Raw genomic sequence first — 21821 nt, forward strand, 5'->3', positions numbered from 1 at the left:
GCAGCTTCAGAGATCCTGGTGCCAGGTGATGTAATTCTACCAACTGAGTCTCAAATGGGGGGTCAGGACATGACCCACAGAGTGGAGCATCTGCCAGTGAAAACCTGCACTGGCTATTTAAAGAGCTCCCTGGTGAGGAAGGACTCAGGGCTGGAGGACAGAACAAGGTGGCCACGAAGTCCTGCTCTGGGCTAGTCTTTGCAAATGGAGCTCAGGGTGCTGGAGGTGAGGACAGGGCAGGGATGACGGGCCAACCATTCACAAGGTGACAGAGGGCGCGGGCAGCAGGAAGGCAGAATACAAGAGGAAGTAGGGCCCCACCTGGGCAAAGGAGTCTTTATTTTCTTCTATCACAACTTGACACGGCCACATGGCATCAGCCTGGCGTATCATAATTGTGCTTACATATAGTGGAGCACATTTGTTATCTTCTCACCTTTCACATTTGCAATCTGATAAGAGACAAAGAGACTTAAAAAAATTGTGAATTTTAGCTGTTATTTTAGATTGTCCAAATGTTCCTTCCTCACCCGGTTAGTAGTATCATAAAACATGGATTTCTAGCTTTGGAGAGGAGGCAAGGGTGTGATCAAGATGTGATATACTTTTCTAAACTGTATTTCAATCTTTATATTATTTTAGGACCTGTATTCTCAATCACATGGTCTCAGTTTTACAACTTGATATGATTCCTTATACCTGATTCAGTGCAGAGCTTTGTCTCCTTCCAAAATTTCATCTCACAGAAGCATGTTCTCTTAGATTGAGTTCTCCCAGAAGTAGACTCTGAGTCGAGGATTCAGATATAAGAGGTTTATTAAGGAAAGGCTCCCAGGTGCAGCAGAAAATAAATGGGAGGAGGATAGGCAAAGGGATTATGCCCACCAAGGGCGTGATTTCATGTAAAGTCCCAGCCTTAGCCTGATCTCAAGGAAAGGAGTTCTAGAGCATAAATTATGCCTCAAAGAACGTCCTTCCTTGAGGCAAGGGAGCTGGGCTTTTGACTCGTAGCCCAGTCAATCGGTGGCCTTGGCCAAGGAGAGTGGGAGGTGGGGTGGCCACAGGGACACAGAACTCCCAGAACCCTGCTGGCTCTCCATATGGGCTGACTGGCTCTAATACCAGGTCACAGGTGCCAGCCTTTAACCACAAAGCACTTAATTGGGATGGGCACACAGAGCTAGCACGAGACTCCAGGGGATCTGGGAGGCCACCAACAGTGCTGCTGGCATGGCACGGCACCTCCAATACTACCCTGCACATTGCCCAGCACCAGTTATGGGTCTTTCATTACATTTTGCTGCAAGAGGAAATTAATAATATCTTTCGACAGTCCTGGTTTTGGCTTTTCATCATCCAAAGATGTACTTCCTTCCTCCAGTGGGTAGAAGTGGGTGTCCCTGGAATGCCTCTGTAAGACAGAGCAGCCGTCCCAGTTGAAGATGACCCGGGCCATTTGAAAACTGCGGAGGACATACCTTTGGCTCTCCTGGTCTCTTAGTTGAGTGATTTTCTGAGACAGGCACTTGGAGACAGATGCAGAGAGTGGGTTCACAGAGCCTGGCTGTGGATGGCCAAACATTTCATAGAATCTATCCAGGGATTTCCGAAGGCCATTGTCTTCTTCCTTCTCTGATTGGCCTTTCACAGCAGGGTCAAGCCAGAAGTTCTCAGAGGCCCAAGAGTTATTTTGTTCTGTATTTAGGTTACTGGTGTCTGCAAGACAAAACACATTCCAATACTCAAACATACTCAAACAAGCAATGAAAAATATCAGAAAGCAAGCCAAGAGCAGATGATGTCTATTTTCAGTTCAACATGCTCGCTGCTCCTGAGTAACTGGCAATGCGAAATATCAGCTGATTTCAGAATCTATTTTCACCATCCTGGGGTTATGCCACTTGCTGGCTCACAACAAGACCATCTTCCTTGCGTGATGGATTTTTAACCTGATTTCCCTGTGTAGAAATTCAGGGTGCCTGTGAACTTGGATGGAAAAAATATACATATATATTTATTTATTTTCACTAACCACAACCCGAAATTACGCATTTCCTCCCATGATGAATGTAGGCAGCAAATCACAGTATTAATAGCAAAACCCGTAACTTTGTCACCAATAGATCTCAGCTGCTACGGGAAAAACTTGAGATTGTAATGCCCACCCTCAAACTGGGAAGGTGCTGAAAGACCAAAGAATAACTTGGACAAGTCCAGCTTGATGAGTAGATGAGTTTATTAGGACTTATGAACAGGACACTCCTGGATGCTAGCAGGATAGCTCTAGAGATCCGTGCGTGTGCACGATGGGACTGTTTTCTTTGGTAGGTTCTCAAATTCTCTCCGGGATGTCTGGGTTCTCAAGGACACCTGCTCCTCAGCAGGGCACTATGGCCTTGGCTCACTGCCCAGCCTTGAGGGTTCAAGGAGCAGACATTCACTCTTAAGTAACCTGGTGGGTGACCCTTCCCACTATAACAACTATTTTCACATCATATTATAGTATGTTGAAGGTGTTTACAAATTATTTATGCTATCACTATGCTATGGACTGAATTGTGTTCCTACAAAATTCACATGTTGAAGCTGTAACCCCTAACATGACTATATTTGGAGAGAGGGCTTTTTGGGAGGTAATTCAAATTAAATGAGGCATATAGGTAGGATCTTAATCTGATAGGATTGGTAACCTTATGAGAGGAAGTGACACACAGTGAGAGGGCGGTTGTCTGCAAGGCAGGAAAGGAGCCCTCACCAGAAGCTGACCAGGTAGGCATCCTGCTCTTGGACCTCCATGCCTGACCCTGATATAAGCTTTTATAAATCACTAGCTTTGACATTTCCCTGCCCCAGAAAACTCAACCAGTAGCTATAATAAATATAGCTGTACTTGCCAATGCTGAAGGAGGGTGCATGGTGCAGTGGATGGAGCTCTAGGAAAGGAGGTGGGATTTTGGTTTGGGCCCTAGTTCTGCTACTAGCTGGAAACGACACCTTGGACAAGTCATACAACATTTCTGTGCTTCAACTTTCTCAACTTTCAAAATGAGGGTTTTACTAAATAATCTCTCTTCTGGAATATCTATGGTAATATAAAGAGAAATAGATTATCCAAAAGCATCAGCACATCCTAACCATCACGAAGAAAGAAAGAAGAAACAAAACTAAAAAGTGAAAAAAAAGAATGTGGACATGTGTTCTTTGAGTCACAAGCAGGCCTACACATGGAGAAGCATTCATGATTCAACACATATTTATACAAAACTCATATTCAGGCAACTCAGTACAAGTCGTTGAAGATATACAGATGGACGTTGGAGACCATGTCCCTCATCTAAGGTACTTGGAACCTAAGTAGGAAGAAAGGACATCATTACAGACATTAAACAAGTGAAATATAGGATTTACACAGATATGAAATGATATAGTGACATTAACTGAGACAGTGTGGACTCAGTGGACAGTGCAGTGCAAGGGTAGCAGAATGAGTGCATGCTCCTCTTCGGAGGAGGTGACCTGCAATCTTATTCTGAAAGGACCATGGCAATAGAGAAGCAGGTTGATGAGCAAAGTCCAAGTGGTGAGAAGAAATAGAAACTAAATGTCTCTGTGGCTAGTTCCAGTTCTCCTCCTCTGCCCGCTGGCCTTTCTTCAGCAGCCTGAGGCCCAGCCTATAAGCTCGAGGAGAGAGAGAACTCAAGAGTGGCCAGGGGAACCCAAAACAGAGATCATGCTTTATAAAGAATGTGTAGGACGGTATTTCCACTACACTAGTTTCCAGAAAGCTTAAAGCTATGTCCCAGCCAGACTCAGTGGCTCTTGCCTGTAATCCCAGCACTTTGGGAGGCTGAGGTGGGTGGATCACGAGGTCAAGAGATCGAGACGATCCTGGCCAACATGGTGAAACCCCGTCTCTACTAAAAATATAAAAATTAGCCGGGCGTGGTGGCACACGCCTGTAGTCCCAGCTACTCGGGAGGCTGAGGCAGGAGAATCGGTTGAACCTGGGAGGCGGAGGTTGCAGTGAGCCGAGATCGCGCCACTGCACTCCTGGCAACAGAGCAAGACTCCATCTCAAACAAAATAAGACAAGACAAAACAACAACATCAAAAAAACCCAACAACACAAAAATATGTCCCAGGCCCCTCATTATTTTTTAAGAAATAGTGAAGAACGTTTCCTTGGCCCTGCTATGCCCAGAGCTTCTGCCTAAGTTCCTCCCAACCACCCTGTCACTGGACTGAAGCCTCCAGGATGGGTGGAAGGGAAGGGAGGCAGATGCTGGTCTCTTTCTGGTCCTGATGGCATAGAAGCAGCAGGGGAGTTCTTGGCCTGTACGCTTCACAGGTGTAAGTTTGTGAAAACCAAGGAAGGACTGAGCTACTGTCTCAGACGGAAGGAGGCTAAAAACAGCCTTGACAGTCAAACACACACAAAAATGTTTAAACTGCATCTTTTCACTGTAAAGCACATTACTGGGGCAACTGGAGAGCTGTGAATAGGGTCTGAGGATTAGACGGTAGTGATGGATCATGTTAATTTCTTGATTTTGATGGTTTTATTGTGTTTTAGAAGAGAATGTCATTGTTTGTAGAAAAATCAGGAGTGGTGGCCTTCAAGTGAGCAAATCTCAAATAATTCATGAAAAAGTGCTTTTGGTTTTACAAAATTGTGAAAAAATTTAAAGAAACCTCTGGAGCAATAGATGTTAAAATTTCCTTTGGTGGCTTACTTTACTATCAAGCAACCAAATAAAAAGTCTTAGCTCGGGTAGTTGCCTAACAAATGATGTTGCTGTTAGAAAGTTGGAGATGGGAGAGGGAATAGGGTCCCATGATGGCAGGATGAGGGGTCCCTTCCTCCCTTCTTCCCCGAAGATGACCTTGTTCTGGGAAGGGGCTGGGGGGGTAGTGGCTAGAAGACAGAAGCTGGGAAGGGCTAATGAGATGGGTGGGAGAGAGCAGGGTATCCCCAGCAGTAACACTGGGAAAGTTGAATCCCCAAAACTGTCCACTTATACAGAAAACTCCAAACAACATGGCACATACTTGGTAAGTAAATAGTCAATGTGCTTTGATATGCAGGATTTTAAATTTTCATCTGTGTTTCATTTAATTTTAAATTTTTGAAGAGTCCAGTGTCCACAAAAGAGTCTAAAAGCTAGCTGTCTCCTATATTTTTCATGCACATGTCAGGCAGTCTGCCAGCCCTCTTCAGAGAAACAACTCTTCCCCTTCAGAAGACCAATGACATACGGGCTGAGTCATTTACTATGTCAGTTCTTTTGAACGCTGCCTGCAGTCCCTTTCAGTCTTTGATTTCCTTTTAAAATTTGCTGTAATGCAAACTATAAAGCCTCCTCTCTAATCATGAGGCTGTTTATAGCTTTTTGGATGTCACCATTTCTTTGCCAGCAAATGAAGCTAACTGCTTTTCCTTTCCTGATGTGCCCATGTGTGGAAAGAATGATGGGTACTAGGTCAGTTCCTGCTCAGTGGTGCATTCTCGTAGCTATGTTGAAACCCCACCTTCTTCTGTTAATATATCCCAGCTTTGTAGAACTGTCAAAAGGGGATAGCAATGTCTCCAAGGAGATTCTAGGGATCTTTTTGTGTCAGGGATTGCAAAGTGCTACTTGCATTTAGTAAGTGGAGTCAAGGATGTAAACATTCTATAGTGCACAGGACAAAGAAATGGTCCTTCCCCCAAATGCCAATTATGTCTCCCCACTCCTCACCCCTCCCCTGGCTCAAAGGATGGATCTTGAAAGGAGTGGGAACTCAATGTTGAATCCCATTGCATTGTAATATGTTGATTTGCCTTGAGCTCCCTAAGAGGCTTTTGCTACCAGCCGGGAGCGGTGGCTCACGCCTATAATCCCAACACTTTGGGAGGCTGAGGTGGGCGGATCACCTGAGGCCGGGAGTTCGAGACCAGCCTGACCAACATGGAAAAACCCTGTCTCTACTAAAAATACCATATTAGCTGGATGTGGTGGTACATGCCTTTAATCCCAGCTACATGGGAGACTGAGGCAGGGGAATCACTTGAGCCCAGGAGGTGGAGGTTGTGGTGAGCCAAGATCGTGTCATTGCACTCCAGCTTGGGCAACAAGAGCAAAACTCAGTCTCAAAAAAAAAAAAAAGAGACTTTTGCTGTTGGTACCCATTCCCTGCACAACACCCTTCTTGCTAGTACCTATTATGCATTTTCCCTTCTCAGACCTTGAGATGGCTTTTTTTCCCTTCAACAATGTTTGAGCGGGAAAAGCCATTGGCACTGGTCCCAATGACTTTGGAATTATTTAAATTGAACAAAACTACCCTTTTTATTTCAATATATTTTCTATCATGAATAGGATTTCTTTAAAACTTTACAAGAAGAAAAGGAGGAGGGCAGGGCTTGATATCACAATGCTTTTGCATGCATCCCATTGTTAAATTTTCTCTTTGCCAACAAGAAAAGAGATAACATACAGATATTACAGATTCCCTTTTTTTTTTTGAGACGTGGTCTCACTCTGTCACCCAAGCTGGAGTGCAGTGGCATGATCTCAGCTCACTGCAGCTTCTCACCTCCTGGGCTCAAATGAACCTCTCACCTCAGCCTCCCGAGTAGCTGGGACTACAGGTGCATGCCACCACGCCTGGCTAATTTTTTATATTTTTGACAGAGATGGGGTTTTGCCATGTTGGCCAGGCTGGTCTCAAACTCCTGGCCTCAAGTGATCCACCCACCTTGGCCTCCCAAAGTGCTAGGATTATAGGCATGAGCCACTATGCCCAGCCGGATACTTGGATTCTTATACACCTAGAAATATTTTTTTATCTTTAGGAGTTATAGGTGCTTATTTGAATTCAGAAGACAGTCAGCTGGCATAGGGCCCTTGAGATTAATGGTTATGTTCTGCAAGAGATGCCATCAGCCTTTAGAAACCCCAATATCTAGTGATGGATTCTTCCAGAGAAGCTTCCCCGGCTATTTCTGTGGTTCATAAATGCACAGCAGGATTTCATCTCTGTGAAACATTTTTGCCTTCAACTATGATAAGTTTCTACCAAACGGATTTGATATTTAGAATTCTGCCCTCTGCATGCATCTGAATCAACAGCCACCCACCCACCCTGCCTGATTTGTCCAGTTTCTTTTACTAGGAAGTGCTGATTAAGAGGACCTATGTGTGGTTTCAAGGATGTTACAGAACTGAAAGAAATCTAAGACTTTTTTTTTTCTTGAGACAGGGTTTTGCTCTGTTGCCCCCAGGTTGGAGTGCCATGGTGCAAGTACAGCTCACTGCCTGAGTCCACCTCCTGGGCTCAGGCGATCCTCCCACCTCAGCCTCTTGAGTAGCTGGGTCTACAGGTGCACACGACTACACCCAGCTATTTTTTTTTTTTTTTGTATTTTTTGTAGAGATGGGGTTTCACCACGTTGCCTAGGCTGGTCTCAAACTCCTGAGCTCAAGTGATCTGCCCGCTTCAGCCTACCAAAGTGCTGGGATTACAGGTGTAAGACATGGAGCCTGGCCAAGACTTAAGTTTTTAAAAATGAAGAAGTATCAGGATTTAAGGAAAGAAGCAGTATGTGCCTTATTAGGTCTCCTTCTATGCTGCTTGGATGGGAAGCTGTCCTTTTTCAGGGCCCTGCATGGTACACTCCTAAGTTCCCAGGCCCTGCTTCCTTGGTTTGTCTGTTGGAGGTTCCCTGGGATTGTGTGGCTCTAAAAATAGTCACGGGTCCCCCTTTAAACTAATGCTCATAATTGACTCATATGTTTAAAACACTTTAATTTGGCCAGGTGTGGTGGCTCACGCCAGTAATCCCAACATTTTGGGAGGCTGAGGTGGGTTGATCACCTTGGGGGCTGGGCTAAGAAGCCAGGCAAACACTTCTTTCAACTTCAAGCATTCCTTTCTATAAATGTGTGCTCTTACTAGAGGGACTGGTACTCACTAGGGTTACTGGAAAGTTTGCCCAGGACGGTCCTGGTTTAGGCCTGTTGTCTCAGTTATTATTATTATTATAGAGATGGGATCTCGCTATGTTGCCCAGGCTGGTCTTGAATTCCTGGGCTCAAGTGATCCTCCTGCTCCAGCCTCACAAAGTGCTGAGATCACAGGTGTAAGCCATCACCCTAGCCTTAATTAATTATTAAAGCACCTCTTTTCACTTTCTAGAGGGCCCTTAATCACACAATTCATTACATGTATACATGTATTATGACACATGACACAACCTGGTGCTGGAGGAATGAGGCTGATATACCTGGGTTAACAAAGTTCCTACCACACAGCTATGTCCTGGAGGGCTGAAATTTGATGCTGGAAATCATCTCAGTCCATGTTATAAATAATAAGGTATCTATAGACTTCTGCTTTTGGCTAAACCTTCCGTGGATTTGTCCTACTGTACTCCAAGCCAACCCTCCTCTCCTTTTCCCTCTTTGCACTACTGGAATTTTTCCTACTTCCTAGCCGTTCAAACTTTTGGTTACTGTCCAGCAAGTGAATTGGCCCTGATTCACTTTGACTCATCAGCAGCTCACTTGAGGTCTCTTCTTGGTTTAGTCTGGCTTTTCCCTGCTGCATAATAACACTCGGGTTGGAGTTCTGGGGCACCTTACATCCTATCTTATTGATTCCATAAAATCAGTGACAGAAAAACAATAAGCTTAAGCCTCTTTTGTCCGGATAGCAACCCTGCCATCCACGGTTCATACATTTTAGAATTTGCAACTGTTCCTTTAAAGGACAAAACTACATTCTCACAAAGGGAGAGTGTGTGGATATCAAGATATTTAATCCAAATTAACATTTCAAAGGGATGGATGGTTTGCTCAGGTGCTTTGGAAACCACAGTCTCTGCACTTGTTTATATCTGAAAGTTCAAACTGAATGAATCACCCAGAGGGCAAGTGGCATATGCTGTCACCCTTCATCCTAGTGACAAACAGATGCCATGGGCAGAGGGCAGGGTCCTCTAAGAGGCCTTCATAGAGGAATAAAATGAATGCTGGGAAAAAAAAAAAAAAGACAGCTGTGATTAGTAAATAGTCCTAAAAGTAGGTGCCAGGGCAATTTAATAAGACCAGTGTTCTGATTTGTAAGCAGTCTTCTACTTTGGCCATTTTATGTTTTCTTGAAAAAGTAAAAGTTCTAAGTACAGACAGCTATAACATCCAAGCTCATACCACCCCAAACTGGCAATTAACACAATGTCCTATTTGCTTCAAAACTTTCTTCTTATTAAACATTTAAATTAAAGTTGACTATTTCTTCACAGATATTATAGGTTGGTGTAAAAATAATTGTGGTTTTTACATTGACCAAAACTGCAATTACTTTTGCATCAACCTAATAATCTGATTGCTTCTAGCCTCCCTCACCTTTTAAAAGAATTAATCTTGGCTCACTGCAACCTCTGCCTCCTGGGTTCAAGTGATTCTTGCGCCTCAGCCACCCGAGGAGCTGGTACCCAGCTAATTTTTGTATTTTTAGTAGAGAGGGGATTTTGCCATGTTGGCCAGGCTGTTCTCAAACTCCTGGCCTCAAGTGATCTGCCTGCCTTGGCCTCCCAAAGTGCTGGGATTACAGGCATTGCACCCCACCGCCAGCCCATTTTTGATGCCATATAAATAATACACACATGCACACATATATATACATATCCATATGCAAGAATGCTGCTTTGTGCGTGGTAGGCATTTTAACTTTCAATATGCAAAGTTTTGCATTTTGTTTTCAAAACACAAAGTTTTACATCTGACTTTGTGATTTTTTACTTTCAGCCATTGTTGATTATGTAAAACTGCTTTATAGTACTCTAATATAGGAACATGCTACATTATTTTTCATCCATTCTCTTCCTGATAGACAAGTAGGCTGTATTTAATTTTTTACTGTCACAAATAAGGCTTCAGTGAGCCTCCTGATACCTACCGCCTTGTGCACATGTATCAGGAGGTGACTTTCTTTGGAAATTCATCCAAAAGTAGAATTATGGAATCGAAGGGAATGTGCATTTTCAATTTACTAGATCCTGCCAAATTGCTCTCCAAGGTGGTTGTATAATAACAATTACACTCCCACCAGCAGTGTTTGGGTTTCCCTGTTTCTCCACATCTTTGCCAAATTCTGATATTATCAGACATTAAAGCTGTATCTTGGATTTGGGTTTGCATTTCCCTGACAACTTGTATGGCGGAGCTGCTTTTCATACAGTTATGGGCCACTTGGGTTTCCTTTTCTGTGTACTGTTCATTCATATTCCTGACCATTTTTCTACTTTTTCTCACTCCCTCTCTCTTTTTATCTTATTTCTTTTTAATGGCATACAAAATGAATTACAAAGAAAACACTTTTGCCTGATTTCTCTTTGATTAATTTCACAATTAGATTATTCCAGTCTCTTACATGGAAAGCAATAAAAAGGTGAGGGTGAAGCAAGGACCTCCTGAGAAGCCACAGGGTTTGTTTTGTTTTTTCAAACAAAACAACCCTCATGGTGTCAGCTTATCACTACTAAAAGGTGATAGTGTTTTTCCATTCTATTTAATAAAGAAGTCATGTATCAAGCTGGATCCAAGAGTAGGGAAAATATCCGGCTCTACTGTGTCTTATTTTCCAGATGAGAAAATTGAGACCAAGACCAAGTCTCCAGGATCACTGGGTGAAGGGGCTGGCAATTATAACACAGAAAAGTTCTATTTGCTCATTAATTTTCTTCATTAACATGACCTTCATACTAACATATGCAATAATTAACAACAACAAAAAAAAAACTAATATGATTTTCATATGGCTATCATTTGCCATTATTAGAACCAGTGCTGGTGATGGTGGGCCAAACGGGAGATCAAGGGCTTTCCTTAAAGGATTCAGATAATAAAAATTTAGGAACTACTGGCTTACAGCATCAAAATGATTGACAATCCTCTCTCTTCTTTTTCATGAAATTGAGGCTTACCCCAAGGCTTGTTTTAAAACAGCATGGTTTTGCATTTTGCAATAAAGGAATAACTAAGTTAAGGGATCAGAACCTAACACTTTATAGCTAGAAAAGCCATGGGGGATTATGTGGGTCAACTCGCCCGCTTCCTGGACCTTGCAGCTGGAGCTGGAATAAAGCTATGATTCCCCTGATCACGTCCACGTTGTAGGGAATAGCTGTCAGGAGGCAAAGCTGTCAGACAAGAGAACCGGGGACACGATTTCCTTCAGGAGCCATTTGGAGACAGGAGCTTCACTGAAGCACTTAAAACAATCATTCAAGAATGTTTTCCCCCAGTGGTTTTTAAACTTTCATTTCACACAGGAGGTTTTGGCAGATTTGTTTCATATCCTTGCCTAGATGGTAAGCAGAAAGGAAAAGCAACTGAGCAGGATCTTGGTTGCTATGGTAACATTACTATTTTGATTACGACTGTTTACTGCCGCCCCCTGAGTTACGTTAAATGTGAGTAGCTAATTAAGATGATGCTTCAAACGTCAACCTTACCTGTAAGAAAAATATGAGCACTTTAAAAATGACACTTGGAGTGTTGCTCGATACACATTCAGCAGAGAGATAATTCCCTGTTTCCTGGGGAAGCAGAAACCTAATCCTTTTTTCCTTCAGGAGGAGATTGTGGGGCCTCCCACAATCGGTCTAAATCAACAAGTCAATATTTGGTGGTTTTAAGATTTAAAGAGAAACAGAACAAGATTCCTATCAAAACAGTGCCAGTTCCAGTGTTGACATTTGCAGTAAGCTTTTCCTAGAGAAGGTAACATCTGTAACAGAGGAAGAAAGTCTGGTGTTTTTCTATATGCAGTAGCATTATTGTAAATGTGGATTTCTGCAAGCAGATTTCACTCCATATCAAGTCGACATTAAGTATATCTATGAAGGCAGAGAATGGATAGTAAACAAACACACTAAGATGCACTGATATAGCTGAGCACTTCTCCTTTAAAGTAATCACCCCAAGAGCCAAGCTCTTATTTGTAAAATGACATTGCTCAGAACCTGTCAGAGCCTCTAAGGAAGCATCTTCACTCCCTCTGGAAACTTCTTCTGAATGTCCTCATTGGTGACAAAGCTCCATCCTCAGGGGACAGAACTGCATTTCTGGAAACTGTCAAGAGGCATGAGGAGTGAAATCTGTAAATAATGTAGGTGAGTGATCAAGCAGGATAACAGGGCCTGGGGTGAAATGCAAGGTTTATCTGCAAAAGAAAACTGATTTTCTTATGTTACACATGCTGGTTCTTAAAGTAGTTCTCACAAAGGTATGCTAACATCAGTTCTGTGCAATGCAGGCAACACAGTTACACTTTCAAATATGTTACCTTGTAAGGTAGATTCAGTTCTGGCCTTTGCAAAAGTTCATTGTCATGAACCAGAAATCTGATTTTGTCCTAACAGAAGAGATGTTTGTGAGCATGGACTTCGGAAGAAGCCTTGAGTTTGAGTCCTAGTGAGCCCCTTACTCGCTATGTGATCCTGGGCAAGTTACTTCACATCTCTGATTCTCCAGGTCCTCATCTATAAGACGGGGATAATAACAGCTCCTACCTCATAGGACTCTTGTAAGGATTACATGATTTATTAGCATAAAGCCCAGCACATAGCAAGTGCTCGATAAATAAAAGATACATTGTAATTATTACTCTAGTGCCCACAGCAGAGTTGTTAGAGTATTAAGGTGCTTATTCTTTAACATCTGGGATTTTTCAAAGTGAACTGTGAATCTTCCACTAATATATGTCTGGCTGAGCATGGTGGCTCATGCCTGTAAGCCCACCACTTTGGGAGGCCAAGGCAGGTGGATCACCTGAGTCAGGAGTTGGAGACCAGCCTAGCCAACATGGTGAAACCCCACTCTACCGAAAATGCAAACAAATTAGCCAGGCGTGGTGATGTATGCCTGTAGTCCCAGCTACTTGGGAGGCTGAGGCATGAGAATCTTTTAAACCCGGGAGGCAGAGGTTGCAGCGAGCCAAGATTGTGCCACTAAACTCCAGCCTGGCGACAGAGTGAGATTCAGTCTCAAAAAAAAAAAAAAAAAAAAAATACACACACACACACACTACACAGTGATAGATATTATATCAAATGGAAACTCCAGACAAACAAGCATTTATTTGTAACTGGAAGGAACATAATCTTTACCAATCGCTACTGCCCCATGTTGGCCCCAGAGTTGAGGGGATGAATCATAGTGAACATTATCCATCTCACAGCAGGAGGACTATGACTGTACAGAGGTCCCTGGTGCACCCTCTGCAAAGTAAACACGGTCCCAGCGTGGGCAGAAACAGCAGGTGCCTCAGTGTGTGGGAGTGTCACACACAGAAGCCCAGGCTGGTGGAGCCCTCCAGCCATCCCCAAACACATCCTCCAAGGGGGACTAGCACCAGGATGTGGGTGGAATTGAAATGACTCAACCTCCAGAGAGTCTGATGACGGCTATAAATCAAGCAAAGAGCTTCAGGAAAAGTTTGAGTTAGTAAATACATTGAAGCAGGAGAAACAGGCAGCATTAAGCACAAAACAAAAGCTTGGGAAAATAGGCAGAGAAGATCTAGGGTTCACAGAATGACTACTGGCTGAGTCAGAACCGCGGTGCTGAGTTTAACAAGCAAGATGAGAAGGAAACACAATGAGATCAGTTATAGGAGATCATTCTCAACACCCATACCTCGCATTTACACTTGGATTTAAGGAGAGCAATGCTTTGAGCCTTCTCTCCTGAAGCACATAGCATCAGAGAACACAGAAGACTCAGAGAAACTGGAAAAAAGCCACAAAATTTAAAATCTGCATAATACGACTTCTGCAGGAAAAGACTACAGACAGAAGAGAAGTGAAAACTGAGGCTAAGTGACAGAAAGAGATGGGCCATGAGTGGTTTGTGCTGCATTTTTGTTGAGAAATTTTCTAACATGAGTTATTAAGGGCTAGAAGTGAGGCACATATGCAATTGAATTTCCACCTTCACACTAGAGGTGTGCTTGCAGAAATAGTTATGTATTTTTGACAAAAGAATATGGTGGACAAGATAGTCTGAAAACCCTCCCTGTTACCAAACAGCTAAAAATGCTGGATAAAGGGCTGGGTGTGGTGGCTCATGCCTGTAATCCCAGCACTTTGGGAGGCCCAGGCAGGTTGACCACGAGGTCAGGAGTTCAAGATCAGCCTGGCCAAGATGGTGAAACCCTGTCTCTACTAAAAATACAAAAATTAGCAAGCCTGGTGGCACATGCATGTAATCCCAGCTACTCGGGAGGCCAAGGCAGAGGACAGCTTGAACGTGGGAGGCAGAGGTTGCAGTGAGCTGAGGTCACGCCAGTGCACTCCAGCCTGGGTGACAAAGCGAGACTCTGTCTCAAAAAAAAAAAAAAAAAAAGGCTGGATAAAACGTTTCTCAAAAGTATTTTAAAATCCATGATTGAGCTGGTAACAAAGCAAGGAAACCTTTAGAGACCAAAAGCAAAAGGAGAATAGAAGCTCTGAGAGGTCTGTAAAGCCCGGGCTGGAGTTGAGAACTAGCAGGTCAGCTTCAATGTCCACACAGCGTTCAGGACACAGAGGCTAGGGCCATGGCATGGTGGGGGTGCGTAACAAGAAATGACTGCATAAAGCTGAGAACCCTGAAGTCACACCCCCAGAAAAAAGTGAACTAGAGAAAAAAGTATGCTTTGTAAAGGCCTATAGTAAAACAAAACAGACTAAGAAAAACTTGGCTTGGTTTGGGGTAGAGAGAGAAAGAAATATCTGCCCCAAGATTTAACCTGATAAAAGAAAATAAAAGGAAATAAAAAAAAAAAAAAAAGAAGAAGAAGAAAATGTAATCATGAGCCAGAACTCACATGTGTTTGTGGCCCAAACTTACCTTAACTGAGTGGGAGTAACCTAAAAGAGCTGGCCAACGAGACCCACAGCAACTTCAGATATTGGCATTAACGGAATCATGATCTAAGGCAAATATGCTTAATACATTAAGAAACTAGAATAGGAAATTGAAAATTTGAGTAAGAAGAGACTACAAAAAATGAACAGGTAAACAAGAAAAAACAACAAAAAGCACAATAAAAAATGTTAAATTACAGAAAAAGAAAAATTAGAGTAAAATAGCAAATAGGTAAATAGTAAATAGTAAAATAGCAAATAGGTAAAATGAGACTAGACTCTAGTGGAAAGATAATTAGAAAATAGAAATCAGAGTTGAAGATATTACTTATAATTTAGCATAGAGAGCCAGAGAGATGGAGGGAAAAAAAAGAGATATGGAAGTCAAAGTGAGATGATCCAACATGCATATAATTGGAATTTCAGAAAGAGCTAACAGAGAGAATGAAGGAAAGGCAATGCACAATGAGACAAGTTAATGGGTGGGAATTTCTCAGAACTGATAAAGCACAAATCCTCAGGTTCATCAATTACAATGTTCTGTAAGCAGGATAAATAAAAGGAAATTTAGGGCTAGGCCGTAGATAAAACTGCGTAGATTAAAATCCTACAAACAACCTGAGAGGAAAGACAAATTATTCATAAGTGAATGATAATTAAGTTGCATGAGACACCTCCGTAGTGGCAGTGTGAGCAAGAAGGCAATGAAACAGACCTTCAAAGTTCCAAGAAAGTTATTACCAACTTAGGGACATGCAGGCAATGGTGAAGGAGTTAAGATATCAGTCTCTTAATTGGACAGATCAACCAAAATAATAAATGTCATAGCCAAATTGCCCTTATATCCAAAGCTCATTTTCTAAAAGTGCTTGAAGTAGACAATATTCATATCACCTAGGCTGATGTACAGAGATTTTATCTGAAGGTAGAGGAAGGAGCTACATAAAATTTCAAGGTTTTTGTTTTCGATTCCTGTGGTGACACATCTGTTTAATTCACCAAGGTAATCCAGCTATCCTTAAAACAGTATTCCAATGCTAGACTTTGATCTCAAATCACATGTGATCATCTTAAAAGTACAGTTCATCTCCATTCTACGTTTTGTTTCTGAAAGTTTCATTCCATAATAAGCCAGTTATGCAAAATCATTCAACTTCAAAGTTGTTCCAGGTTGGTTTTATAAAAACTGTACAGGCTATTAACGTTTTGTAGACAATGTTCTCTTTCCCCGTTGTCAAGTATTTCCATTTGCTTTTGAAATAACTTTATCTTCCTAACTCAGCTCAGGCCTGCTGCTCTAATAGTCTCTGCACTGCAATACTGACGGTGCAGCCATTGGCCCACAGACCAAGGTATCTGTTCCAAAGACTCTTTTGGAAAAAGGGAAAAACAATTATTTTTACTCTTTTATGATATTCACTCTTTGAAAAGATCATGAGAAAGAAGCTGTTTAAGCTTAAAGAAAGCAGTTAAATGTTCTTTTAGTCAATAAATTATGTCAATCGTAAGATAGAGGCAGAAATTATGAGTCATGGAGTTATTACTGATAACATTTACTGCCTTATTGACATTTTAGAATTTTCTGTTACCTAAAGTTCTCCCTAAATTTCATTTCACATATAAAGGCATAAACCTAAAAAGGAATACAAATTTGAAGGATGCTATGAAGAAAAAGAGAGAGAAAAATAACCTAATTATACTGGTCATTCTGGATGACTAAAGTTTTTTGACCTCTAAGTGGCAGAACCCCAAATGCATTTAAAGCTTTAGCTCTTAAAGGGGCCCCCAAAACACTCATGCACACAATAAATCTTTAATGCAAATTTCTGTTTTTCTACATCTTGATCTAGGTAGTGGTTATGTAGGTATACACATATGTAAAAAATCACCAAACTGTAACACATAAGATTTATGTACTTTGGTATATGTAAATTTTATCCCAATTAAAAATATATTTATGTATGCACATGCACATGCATACACACACACACATTACCTGTTTTCATCTTACTAATCCTACATCAACAAAGTTTGGGATGCTATATTGGATGCAATAGAATGACAGTTATTTAGCCTCTGCTTTGGAAAGCTGACCATTATATAAGGTTTTACGGTCTAGGGAGATTGAGACTAAAGCTTGTGGTGTATTCTTTGTTATCTGAACCTGTACTTCCACACATCTTTGGTATACTTTGATCTGCTTTTCTGTCTGTCTGTCTCTATCTATCTATCTATCTATCTATCTATCTATCTATCTATCATTCAGTCATCTAATTTATCCATTCATCCATCTCTCCATTTACCCATTGATCTCTCTATGACCCAGAAATCAGAATAAAAACATTAAACTGTATCTAAAATAAATATATCAATAAGTATAGGCTAAAGCTGAAGAGGAGTGAGAAGGGTCAGTTTCAAATCACAGGACAGAAATGTTGAACGCTCCCCACAAAGGAGAATGTGTCAGCTATTTTTTAAAAGATTATAATTTTGAGCAGAGATCCTTCAAGGGGCAAAGAAAAGAGAAAATGTTTCATTTGACATGACAAGTTATAAATTGCAATCTGCCAATTTTGGATGGGTAAATATTTGCTGAGATTAAGTACATGGCAAAGGTACGTCATTAAATCTAAGGAAATTAAAAAGCTCAATTTAATATCACATACATCTACTCCATTTTTAATAAGCATACAACCTCAACAAGCATGAGCCACAGTCCAATCTGTCTCCATGATGTAGGAGGAAATGATAAATATATCTTCAGCATGACTTCCAACAAGGTGAGTCTGAGTTAATTGCTCCATGAGCAAGTGAAAATGGATTTAAACAAATGAGGCTGACAAGGACGTCAGCCACATGCTGGACAAAATGTAATATTAATCAAATGTACATCAAACTATCAGTGACATGTGCACAGAAGCAGGGCTGCTTAAAATTTATCTTTTATTTTTATTTATTTATTTATTTTTTAGATGGAGTATTGCTCTGTCACTTAGGCTGGAGTGCAGGGGCACCATCTCAGCTCACTGAAACCTTCGCCTCACAGGTTCAAGCAATTCTCCTGCCTCAGCCTCCTGTGTAGCTGGGATTACAGGCCCCCAACACCATGCCCGGTGAATTTTTGTAGTTTTAGCAGACAAACTGCATAGTCTAAAAATATCGAAAAAATTAAGAAAAATTAGGTATGTCATGAATGCATAAAATATACATAGATACTAATCTATTTATGTTGTTAATCCGCTGTTCATATTACCTGTAAGGCTTCTAGTCAACAGGAGGCTCTTAGTAGTTAAGGTTTTGGGGAGTCAATGCAGCCATAAAAAGGAATGAGATCATGTCCTCTGCAGGGATATGGATAGAATTGGAAGCCATTATCCTTAGCAAACGAACGCAGTAACATAAAACCAAACACTGCATGTTTTCACTTATAAATGAGAGCTGAATGGTGAGAACACATGGGCACGTGGAGGGGAACAACACACAGTGGGGCCTGTCGGAGGTGGGGGGTGGGTGGGGGGAGGTGGAGCATCAGGAAGAACAGCTAATGAACGCTAGGCTTAATCCCTAGGTGATAGGATTACCTGTGCAGCAAACCACCATGGCCCACGTTTACCTCTGCAACAAACCTGCACATCCTGCACATATAACCCTGAGCTTAAAATAAAAGGTGAAGAAAATAAAAGGTTTGGGGGAGTCAAAAATTATTGCAGGTGGTGGGTGGAGGGGAGGCCAATACTCCTAACCCCTGTGTTGTTCAAGAGTCAACTGTATCCTAATTTTACCCATACCTTCCAATGGCCTCTCAATACAAATTTCTGCATGTCAACCTGTTGGAATAGCTCCTCAGGACCCCAGTCCTCACAGCAATGTCCCCCTGAGAATCTTCTGTGCTATGGCTCCAGTTGGCTGCTCCACAGCCGCTGACCTGGGCTCCACTTGGTTCCACTCCTACATTTCTTGTATGCTTTCCTCTGCCCTTTTTTTTTTTTTTTTTTGTAATAGAAGATTCCCTCAAATAGCTGGTGATTTTGGGCTGCGAGTTCGAATCTAAGAGCGAGGCATTAAAAGGCTCATTGGAAGCTCTTGCTAGGGTTAGGGCTTATGGTCTGGGGGTTTTCATATAGGATGACGACTGAACTGTTTTTTCCAGAAAGGGATCCTCCCACCTCCTGACTGGCTAGTGACGAGTAAGAATGCTGTTTTACATAGGAAGGTCCAGGAGGAGAAGGTGGCATTGAATCAGAGACATAAGTGCAAGAAGGGAGGGGGCAATGTGAATATCCGGGGCAGGCAGGTTCCAGGCAGAGGAAATGGCAAAGGCTGTGAGATGGGAACAGCTTAGCAAGGATGAGAAGCCACTATGGCTAGAGCCATGGGAACAAGGGGAAGTACAGGAGGAAGATGTGCACTTCTGGGATATGGAAACAATTTTCACATAGACCTTGTCAGGGACATTCAAAAGCCAAATGTTAAAATAGTCCATGATATTTTATAAAAATGAATCAAAATCATTTTTTACAGTATTTGACATCAGACTTGGAAAATCACGATTGATTTGCCTTCGTTTGGCTAATCAGGCAGGCAAACGGTTTTATGCAATTATCTACTCTGTTCAACATTGAAGAATTTTGAAAAATAAAAAATCGATATCTCATAAACATTTACACTAGAGACTCTCTGAATAAGATATAAATCTGTACACATGTCTCAGCTCAACCAAAGGAAGCAGCTCATGTTGTTGAGAAAAATCAAAAGCTTAAAAAAAAAAAAACCCCAGTTGTCAAGGCAACGAGAAAAAAAATAGGAAATAGTTTCTATCTCAACCACTATCACATAGAGAAGTTGAATAACTCCTAGCCCTGCTTTGGAAATTTTATTTAACCTCTGATCAGTCATTTTCGTAGATGAGGCATGAATGGAGAATCCAGGGACAACTTGCTAGAATAAAGCCGTTTAGGAAAAATGTAAATTCTATGGTTTACAGGTGAAGACAGGAGAATGATTTTTGTTCTCTAAAAATTTTTCTGCAGGCCGGGCGCGGTGGCTCAAGCCTGTAATCCCAGCACTTTGGGAGGCCGAGGCGGGTGGATCACGGGGTCAAGAGATCGAGACCATCCTGGTCAACATGGTGAAACCCCGTCCTTACTAAAAACACAAAAAATCAGCTGGGCATGGTGGCACACGCCTGTAATCCCAGCTACTCAGGAGGCTGAGGCAGGAGAATTGCCTGAACCCAGGAGGCGGAGGTTGCAGTGAGCCGAGATCGCGCCATTGCACTCCAGCCTGGGTAACAAGAGCGAAACTCCGACTCAAAAAAAAAAAAAAAAATTTTTTTCTGCAACTTTTCCTGTACGACACAATTTTTGCAGAGAACTTCCATTTATTAGCGAGATACCAAATAGTTATTGAGAGAGCAGAAGGTCAAATAACTTGTTGGAGGATTTCCAGATCCTTCTCTTTGAATTTCTGTAATTTCAGAAGTGACTCAGAGTTGACTTTAAAGGCCATCTGTGCTCCTCCACCAGCCCCCCTGCTGAAAGCTGTGGCACCCACATGCTGCCAAACACATTCTCAAGTCTCCCCTTCCCTGTTTTCTTCACCTGGAGAACTCTACTGCTCCCTAGGGATGCTGTGCCCATCCCCTCTCCTAGGAAGCCTTCCCTAGTTCCCCAGGTAGAGCTGGCCAGCCCCCGCCCCAGCTCCTGCAGTGCTCAGTAGATAGTACTCGGCAGCTCTTACCTCCCACTGAATGTCCGTGTGTCTGTTTTCCTATGGCACAGGGACTTCCCAGATGCAGGGACACTATTCTAGCTATGGTCTTCTGGCACAGTGCAATGGTAGATATTTTTTAGTGAATGAGAATGAGTGAATTAATGAGTGAAGGGCCCTAGCTTTGAATGTGAAAGACCAATCCCAAATCACCATCAACACAACTAGTGAGAAGAATCTGGAAAGGGGAGATGAGGCAAATGTGTCTGTTCCCAGCTCGGCCCCTACCCAGCAGTGTATAGCTAGACTTCTCTCATTTCCCAAACTGTGTCTGCAGAATACCACCTGTGTCCTCAGAGATGGTAGTGGGGGTTCCGTGAAAAAAGGGACCCTGTTTTCTAATAAGCTTGAGAATGGTGGCCTGCTATCATCTGAATGTGTCCCCCCCCATTCATATGTTGAAATCCTAACCTCCAAGGTGATGGTATTAGGAGGTAAGGCCACTGGGAGGTGATTAGGTCATGAAGGAGGAGCCCTCATGAATGGGACTGATGCCCTCATAAAGAAGACCCCAGAGAGCCCCCTTGCCCCTTCTACCATGTAAAGACACAACTAGAAGGTGCCCCCTGTGAACCAGGAAGCAGCCTTCACCAGATGCTGAATCTGCTAGCATCTTGATCTTGGACTTTGCAGCCTCTAGAACCGTAAGAAATAATATTCTATTGTTTATAAGCCACATAGTCTAGGGTATTTTGTACAGAAGCCCATATAGACTAAGGCACAGGGTGAAAAACATTAAGCAGATCTTTACCAAAGACCTTTGCACAACAGTATCTTAGTAGCAAAGTGCTACTAAGCTCGATTAACACTAACTACTGTTTTCATTACCATGACTCTTCTCAAACATCTATACTTCTGTAGATTGTTTTTTCACATTGATGACAGAGTACTTTTAATTAAAAAACAAAAACAGAATGCTACTTGACTCAGCTCATTAGTCAAATTAGAATGCAACCCAGCTGGATGAGGTCGTAACATTTTTTTTTGCCTATTACACAAATAGTGTCTTTCCTAAGTTCTTCTGCATAGAAGTCACACACACTGGGCGAAGCGTGGTGGCTCATGCCTGTAATCCAAGCACTTTGGAGGCCAAGGCAGGCGGATCACCTGAGGTCGGGAGTTCAAGACCAGCCTGACCAACATGGTGAATCCCTGTCTT

At 42.2% G+C, this 21821-nt stretch overlaps 1 protein-coding gene across 3 annotated transcripts in view; it reads right to left on the reverse strand.

Annotated features, from left to right (window-relative positions):
* Positions 1-798: 798 nt before the first annotated feature.
* Positions 799-21821, reverse strand: part of SHLD1 (shieldin complex subunit 1) — a 72898-nt gene continuing 51875 nt past the window's right edge. For 2 of the 3 annotated variants that reach the window (XM_017523992.2, XM_037736905.1), the window contains exon 3: positions 799-1716. In XM_017523992.2, coding sequence (XP_017379481.1) covers positions 1277-1716 — 440 coding nt within the window. In that variant the 3' untranslated portion in view covers positions 799-1276. Of the gene's footprint in view, positions 1717-18129; positions 18235-21821 lie in introns of those variants that run through there. The other variant, XM_037736906.1, reaches the window with a different exon arrangement.

The sequence above is a fragment of the Cebus imitator genome, unplaced genomic scaffold, assembly GCF_001604975.1.
Source record: "Cebus imitator isolate Cc_AM_T3 unplaced genomic scaffold, Cebus_imitator-1.0 Scaffold31, whole genome shotgun sequence".
Classification (NCBI taxonomy): Eukaryota; Metazoa; Chordata; class Mammalia; order Primates; family Cebidae; genus Cebus; species Cebus imitator.